An 8,811-nucleotide genomic window follows, 5' to 3' on the forward strand; every position below is an offset into this window, starting at 1 on the left:
TCAGGAATGGGAAAGGACAGAGCTGGTGGTTGGTGGATTGTCTTGGTTAAGCTCCATAGTAACTCTGGAAGGTTGTTAATAAGATCCCCATTTGACAGAGGAAGAAACTGAGGCCTTGGGATTTACACAGCCAGTAGGGGACAGAGCATGAGGTACCCAGGAAGATGGTGGCTAATTCTTCCCCACAGAGTTGACCATTGAATCCCTTCTTTGCAGGTAAATCCATGTTGCCAAATTGAAAAGAGGAGAAATGCCTTGGGAAGCAAAGGGAGCAGCAGGTGCAAAGGTGTGGAGTGTGGAAAGTTCCATCTGTGAAAGGATGCAAAATTTGGACATCTGTCCTCATAGTCTTTTGGCTCAGAGTTAATACACCATGAGCAGCTTCCTCTGTCCTCTTCCTCTATCCACCTCCCAGGGGCTCTTATGAGTAGTAATGTACAGAAGGATCTGTCCTTTGTTTTACTCCCTGGTCACCTGACCCAGGCCCACTGTGAGGCAAGTCACAACATGGCCACTGCGAACTGGCTCGAGAAATAGAGGGTGCTACATGTATTGGGTAAGGTAGAAAAAGGTAAGCATCAGGGAGAGCTTCCTGGAGGAGAAGGTATACAAGGTGTGGAGGAACATTTCTCCTCCTAAGACCTCACTCCAGAGTTCCTTACGGGTACTGAGCACCCTGTGTTATGTCACTGACTCCTTGTTCTCACCCTCAGGAGTGAGAACACTCTGGGTTGGGTGTCATCTATACCTCCTATTTTGCCCCCCAGAAAATGAGCTCAAGGAAGAGGAGTGACTTTTCTAAGGGGTCACACAGCGGGGACTGAGCTCAGGCATCCCTCCTCCCTCATCTCCACTCCCCCTCCTCCTAGGCAGCCTGGCACCCGCTGTCAGCTGCTCTGAAGTGAGTGGCTATTTTTATTCTGGTACGAGGGGATCTCGGGCAGCAGAGGCATGTAGGTTAGAAGGCTCTAGGAACCCGGCTTTAGCAGGCAAGGAGAGGCTTTTTGTAGGAATATAAGCTTGCCTGGGGTCTTCTATTTCTTGCAGGCTTACCTGCCCTAGGCTTCCATGTCTTTAGAAACTTTTTTATGAGATCTCAGAACAGAGCTTAAACCAGACTAAACCCTGACCTGCATCTCAGCTCCAACTTGAGCCCCAATCTTGGTGTTAATTGAGCCCTGATCTCATGCCAAGATTGAGCCTCTACCCCAGGTCTAGACTGAGCTCTGCCCATGGCCTTAGATTGAGCTCTGACTCTAGTCATGTACAGAGCCTGAACCAGGTCTGCTAAGGCTGATCCCAACTTGAGGCTTCGATTCTGGACTTAGACTGAGCCCTGATCCTAGCCTAGTACTGAGTTATAATCACAGACTGAACTCTAACCCTAGTCTTTACTAACCCTTGATTGTAGAATGAGCCCTAACCCCCAGTTTAAAATGAGCTCTAAGTTTAGTCATTAACTAAACCAGGGGTCCCCAAACTTTTTACACAGGGGGCCAGTTCACTGTCCCTCAGACCGTTGGAGGGCCAGACTATAAAAAAACTATGAACAAATCCTTATGCACACTGCACATATCTTATTTTAAAGTAAAAAAACAAAATAGGAACAAATACAATATTTTTTTTTTTTGTATTTTTCTGAAGCTGGAAACGGGGAGGCAGTCAGACAGACTCCCGCATGCGCCAAACCGGGATCCACCCGGCACGCCCACCAGGGGGCGATCCTCTGCCCATCCAGGGCTTCGCTCTGTCGCGACCTAGAGCCACTCTAGCGCCTGGGGCAGAGGCCAAGGAGCCATCCCCAGCGCCCGGGCCATCTTTTGCTCCAATGGAGCCTTGGCTGCGGGAGGGGACGAGAGAGACAGAGAGGAAGGAGAGGGGGAGGGGTGGAGAAGCAGATGGGCGCTTCTCCTGTGTGCCCTGGCCGGGAATCGAACCTGGGACTTCTGCATGCCAGGCCGACGCTCTACCACTGAGCCAACCTGACAGGGCCCAAATACAATATTTAAAATAAAGAACAAGTAAGTTTAAATCAACAAACTGACCAGTATTTCAATGGGAACTATACTCCTCTCACTGACCACCAATGAAACAGGTGCCCCTTCCGGAAGTGCAGTGGGGGCCGGATAAATGGCCTCAGGGGGCCGCATGCAGCCCGTGGGCTGTAGTTTGGGGACTGCTGAACTAAACCCTAAACTTGGTGGACAATGGAGTCCTGATCTTGTTAATATACTGAGTCCTGAGCCAAATCAATTGACTGAATCCTGACCTCAAACTGAGCTCTGACTCTGGATCACATAACTCTGGTCAAACACTGACCCATAACCTCAGACTGTTGAATTTGGTCAAAGATTGAGTCCTGAATATAATCACAGACTGAGCCAGGATTCTGGCCACAGAGTAAGGCCCAAGCCTAATTACTGGCTGAGCCCTGACTCCAACCCCACACTTGGCTCTAACCTTGGTCTTAGCCGCTGACCTTGATCCTGTCTGAGCCTGACCCCATCACAGACTAAACTCCAAACCCAGCCCCACCTGACAAAGGCTGCTGCCTAGATTATAAACTGCCACATAAGGAAATGGATTACAAGCAGAGACTCTTCTGGGAGATCCTGGGCCTCCCATAGCTCCTGATGCCAGAATGTTCCCGGTACTGTTGTGGCCAGTGTCTCTACCACTGGTTCCAGTGGCTGGCTAGTCAACTCTCAGCAGCCCAGGTTGTGGCCTCTCCAGGCCGCAGCATTCAAGTTAATGCAATGAGAGTGGTTTGGTGGCACCTATCCAGTGAACAACATGGGCCCATAGGGCATTGAGGCTTGGTTCCATCAGCAGAAAACCCGCAGGCTCGATTGGGCCTCTGGCTTCAGCCACTTTCAGACCATTGTTGGGGTGTGGGGTAGGGTAGAGGAAGCCTGTGACATATGTCCCATTTTTTTTTTTTACCGAATAAATTTGAGGAGTTTATTAATTAGCCGGCTAGCTAGCTACATGGGGCATAGTCCCAAATCATGTAGCCCATTTTTTTAAAAAACAAAGTTTATTATTAGTATCCAGGTAATAGATGTTTATTATAGAAAATATAGAAAAGGTGTAAAGAAGAGAAAAATTCACCTATAATTTCATCTGTCAAGAAATAAGCGTTTTGACTTCTTGGGTTGTTTCCTTCTAGACCTGGTTTTTGGTCCAGGCATATATGAGTGAAGCAAAAGTAGTTTTGCAGTTGTATGTAAAACAGAGTTTATTCTTGTACTATTATTAATTATTGCATTACTTTCCATATGAAAAACTGTAAACCTACTTTTGCCCCACCCTGTATATTTATATATACATAGTTTATAAAATTGGTTGGTTACTCTGTTGCTGTCACAAGGTCCCCAGCAGCCTATATTCTTGACAGGCTTCAGGAATGGGTTCCAATTGGTTAAGTCAATGAGTAATTCCCATTTTTCCAGCCACATGACTGGATCACGAATGGACTAGTGAGATATAAGGAGGCTTTTGCTGAGGACTTTTAGGAAAGAAAGCTTGTTTACTCTTCTGAAGAGATTATCAAAAAATGATTACCCCTCAATTAAATGTGAATGAAATTGGTGGTCCTGGTTAATGCTGACAGCCATCTTGATACCATGCAGGTAACTGGCCTAATGATCAGCTGAAACTATGGAAAGCAGAATGGAGAGCTATCAGGTTTCGGTGACTTTATCAACTGGATTAAACCTTGCCTGAAACCCTTCTTGCCATTTGAAATTTTTGTTATTTGAGCCAACAGATGCCCTTTTTAAAGTCAGTTGGGGTTTCTGTAACTTGAAGCCCAACTCTGTTTCTTAGTGAGATTTTTTTTTTTTGACAGAGACAGAGAGAGTCAGAGAGAGGGACAGATAGGGACAGACAGACAGAAAGGGAGAGAGATGAGAAGCATCAATTCTTTGTTGTGGCACCTTAGTTGTTCACTGATTGCATTCTCATATGTGCCTTGACTGGGGGGCTCCAGCAGAGTGAGTGACCCCTTGCTCAAGCCAGCGACCTTGGACTCAAGCCAGCAACCTTGGGCTTCAAGCTGGTGAGCCCATGCTCAAGCTGGTGACCTTGGGGTTTCAAACCTGGGTCCACTGCACTACCACCTGGTCAGGCAGTGAGTTATTATTATTATTTTTTTGGGTATTTTATATCATAACAATGAACATTCTTCATGTCATTTAACACTATTCTATATCATTTCAAACAATTGCATGGCCTTCTAGCCTATGGAGGAATCATCACTTATTTAATTTATTCCCTGCTGTGACATGCTTAGGCTGTATCTCCGGTTTTTCACCACGATAAACAGTGTTTTGATCAACAAGTTTGACCTAATCGTTGGTCCTCTCTTGGAGGATTACTTTGAGTTAAATTATGAGAAGAAACGATTGAGTTGAAGAAACTTTAAGCGTTTTGATTTATTGAATCAAATTGCCCTACAGGAGCTTGGATGAATTTATACTTCCACAGCAGCCAATGGAGTGTTAGACTTAGCCTATCATGTCAAAAGTCTGGACAGAAAAAAAAAAAAAAAAAAAAAGTCTGGACAGAACTAATTATATTTACAGTGTCTTTATGTATTTATAGAGAATGAATATTAAATAACCATCCTAAACTTATCATTATTATACCTTTATAATCAAGTCAGTGAATGGGAGGTTGCAGGGTATGAACAAAGAGCTTAGTGCAGAACAGATGACATCCATTAGGCTCAGTGTCTAGGGTCCATGATACTTTTAGGTGTCCACGATAATGTTTTAGTTTTAATTTCTTTTCTTTTCTTTTAAAGAGAGAAGTATCAATTCATTACACTTAGTTGTGCACTCATTGATTGCTTCTCATATATGCCCTGAATGTGGTTCCAACTGGCAACCTCAGGGTCAAGCCCTGGACACTAGGATGAAGCCAGCGACCCCAGGATCAAACGGGTGACCTTGGTGCTCCAGGATGACACTCTATCCACTGTGAAACTGGCCAGGGATAGTTTTAATTTCTTTTAAAATCATAAGAAAAAATTAATATTTATAATGAACCCAGCCTGGATTCTATTTTTTTTTTATCAAAGCAGTTGTAAAATTCTATTTTTTAAAAAAATTTATTTATTGATTTTAGCCAGAGAGGAAGGGAGAGAAAGACAGGAACATCAATCTGTTCCTGTATGTGCCCTGACCGGGTATCAAACCAGCAACCTCTGTGCTTCAGCCCGATACTCTAACCAACTGAGCTATCCAACCAGGGCATATTTTACATATATATATATATATATATATATATATATATATATATATATATATATATAAAAACATATATATAACATATATATATTACATACATATATATATTACATATATATATATTTATTTATTTTTTTAATTGAGGAAAGGGCCCAGAAAGGCAAATATTGCTTAGGGTCCATAAAAATCATCATGCAGGCTTGGTTTGATGTTAAGAAGAATTCTGAGTCCTAGTCTAGATTCAGTGGAAAAGAGCACTGGAATCAATTTGCTGTTTCTGCCTTAGGCTTGAAGAGGGGAGATTGCATCCCGATCTAGTTATCTTTGGTTTGGTGAGATGAGTCCAGATACACAACTTAATAATTTTTTTTATCTTTCTGAGCCTGTTTCCTAACCCGAAAAACGGAATTCATAGGGCTTCTATGAGGTAGGGAATGAGATAATGAAAAAGAACACTTCTAAAATGCTTTATGGGTATTAACCTTTTTATCCTCCCAGGTCCTATAGAGTACTACTGTTCCTATCGCCACAATATGTGTGGCGCTACAATACGTGGAGCACAATATGTGCTCCAGGGAATTGACACTCTAATCAAAAGTTCATCAAGAGAAAGAAAAAGAAACATAAACAAGTATTCCCCAGGCCTTAATTTCACCATCGTGAAGACCACTGTATGGTCCAGAAACTACCCTGTCCGTCCGCATCCCATCCGCGCCCCCTGCAGGCGTGAGGCGACGTTGTCTGGCGATCCTGCTGGAGCGTCCACGTTCTTGGTCGGCAGAGGGACCGTGGACACTCTCGGAACTGGGAAAGTAAAGGCCTGAAAACCAAAGAGGCATCAGAACCCCACCAGAAGCAAGCTGGAGGACCCCCCACGCGGATCCTGGGGCGGGGCCCCGGAACTGAGGGCGTGGTCCATAACGGGGCGGGGCCACGAGCTGGGGCGGGGCCAGTCAGCAAGCCCAGACGTGGCGCAGTGGCTCAGTGTTTCACCTCTAGCTTGCGGATATACTTCGTCCCGGTTTCGATGCGCATCCCGCTGCCTCCGCCGCCCTTGCTGCTGCTTCTAGCGGCAGTCGCGGCCGCCGCTACCACTTTCCGGCCTGACTGGAACCGTCTGCACGGCCTGGCCCGAGCACGGGTAGAGGTGAGTGGCGGGCCCCCAGCCTGGGGACCACCGTTCCCGAGCCCTACGGCCCCTTGGCCTGGAAATCACTGCCCGCTCTCGCTCCAGGACCCTCCCGATTCCCAAGTCCTCATCGGTTCGATCTTGCGGCCTGGAAATCCCAACCCCTCCCCAACTCCACACCCGATCAGACAACGGGTCCCCAGACACACTGGCCCTGTCTCCTAACTCTTTTACTAGCTTATGACTCTTCCAAAACCTGCTTTCTGGAGCCCAGCTTCCCATCCCCCTCATCGCTCCACTTTTTCCTGGAATTCTTCCCCCACCCTAGTTCCAGATGGTTTCTCCCTTTGCCTGGGGGAGGGAAGACTTTCTGGGTGCCTCCCCCCACCACCACGCAGGAGCCAGAGAAGGGGGCTGGGAATTACATTACCAGTAGTTACTCTGCAGCAAACTCCCACCCTCCACCCCACACCCCTCGGCAAGGTAATTCCCCACCAGAGTCCTGGTCTTGCTGTGTGACTTGGATCATCACAGCCCCTCTCTGGACCTTAGCTGTCTGACAAACGGAGGTAGGAGAGCAAGAGGAGGAGGAAGGGCTAGAATGGGTGTTCCTGGGCTCTGGAATCCAGCTGGAAGTTGCCCCTCTCCTTGCTTGGAGTACAGGGAGGGGTCCTCCCATTCTTCCATGTTAGGAAAGCATCCAGATGGTCTGTAAGGCTGAGCAGCAGGTGACAGGGAGGGTCAGCTCTGCTGAGGTGGGGTAGGGACCAGATGGCAGATGCCTGTAATGGGGGTGCTCAGAGCATCTCTGAGCTGTTTCCTTCTGGTCTGCTCCACCCTGAGGCTCTAAGGGCCAAAGGTGAGGCCCAGGTTTCTAAAGCCTGAGAGGAATAGGGTGATCATTTCTCTCGGGCATTGGGAGTGTCAACCGTTAGTAAGATGTGCAGACAAGAGTCCCAAGGCCTTTAAGTGCCCTAAAGGTACTGGGCTTGCTACTATTTTCCCTTGGTATTCCTAGGCCTCAGTTTCCCCATTTGTACAGAATTTCCCCTTCTGCTTACAAGAGGCCTCCATCTCCACACCTTGGGAACTGCTGCTCTAGGGGTAATCCCCAGCCTGACCCAACTGGGAGATGACAGTGAAATGGCCTTGGGGGTGTGGTTGGGGGAGGTGTGGAGTTACTCCTTATCTATCCCATTTTGTCATTCTCCAGACCTGTGGGGGATGACAGCTGAATCGCCTAAAAGAGGTAAGTTTGAAGGAAGGGGTCCCTGGCTCTGTCTCCCCGAGCCTCTTGAGGGTGGGCAACATAGTTCCAATGATTGGGTGGGGGAGGATCTTTGGCTGGGGTCAGAAGCTTGCACCTGACTTGCTGTGTGAGACCACACTGGGCTTCAGTTTTCTATTGGTACATGGAGGGGGTTGGGGTCTGATGCTCTGGTTCCTCCCCAGGTGAAGGCCTTTGTCACCCAGGACATCCCATTCTAGTATCCTTCTTCAGTTTTGGGGGAGGGAGAATGGGAAGGGAATCTGGGAGAATCTCCTTCGATTTAATTTCATGGATAGGATGAAAAATGGTTTTCATCTGACAAGTAGAATTGATTGGTAGTGGCTGCCCAGAGAATTCAGAGGTGGTCTCCAAGTAGGGTAGGTAAATGAAATTGACTAATGAGGACTGCCACAGACACAGGAATGAAGAGGAGAGCCCTTAGTTCTTTGGACCCCAATTTTCTCATGTGTAAACGGGGATTCCTGCTCTACCTCCGCAAACAAGTCCAGGCTATTCACATCAACAAGGCCCTGAAAACCCCTGCCTTGGCCTACCATTACCCACCTTAACTCTTCAGCCACAACCTGGTAATGAAACACCTTCCGGGGGCCGACCCAGAGCTCGTGCTGCTGGGCCACCGCTATGAGGAGCTGGAGGTGAGGCCTTAGGAGGAGGGAGGGGCGGGGGCGGGGCGAAAGGCAGGCCTGGTGCGCTGACCCAGTCCCTCCACTACAGCGAATCCCACTCAGTGAAATGACCCGCGAGGAGATCAACGCGCTGGTGCAGGAGCTCGGCTTCTATCGCAAGGCGGCGCCCGACGAGCCTGTGCCCCCCGAGTACCTGCGGGCGCCTGCTAGGCCCGCCAAAGGCACTTCGGACCGTGCTGACCTGTAGGTTGAGTGCTGGCACCCCCTGCTTGAGCCCTGGGGACACAATGAAGCGCTCAGCGTCCCGGGAGCACCTCCCTCGCTGAGGGCAGAAGCCCGTCCCGGAGCCAGCAGGGATGGAGTTGGGGGTTTCTCTCAATTACCCATTATTCCCTCCCACTAATCCCCCTTTAGCTCCACTAAATCCCCTTCCGCCTTAAAAAGAGACTCGTCTCCTTTCTTGCTGGGGTGGGTGGGGTATTGGAGCCCCCCCAAGTACCGCGGGCTCCCTAA

The 8,811-nt window shown here is 48.1% G+C and overlaps 1 protein-coding gene across 1 annotated transcript; it reads left to right on the forward strand.

Moving 5' to 3' along the window:
• The first annotated feature begins 6,192 nt into the window (after positions 1–6,192).
• On the forward strand, positions 6,193–8,741 carry SELENOM (selenoprotein M). The gene is made up of 5 exons (XM_066255026.1): positions 6,193–6,399; positions 7,595–7,630; positions 7,834–7,868; positions 8,229–8,307; positions 8,387–8,741. Exons 1-5 carry the CDS (start codon positions 6,280–6,282, stop codon positions 8,543–8,545), a joined length of 429 nt encoding a protein of 142 aa, XP_066111123.1. The 5' UTR covers positions 6,193–6,279; the 3' UTR covers positions 8,546–8,741.
• The last annotated feature ends 70 nt before the right edge of the window (positions 8,742–8,811 follow it).

Source organism: Saccopteryx bilineata, chromosome 2 (assembly GCF_036850765.1).
Source record: "Saccopteryx bilineata isolate mSacBil1 chromosome 2, mSacBil1_pri_phased_curated, whole genome shotgun sequence".
NCBI classification, from domain to species: Eukaryota; Metazoa; Chordata; class Mammalia; order Chiroptera; family Emballonuridae; genus Saccopteryx; species Saccopteryx bilineata.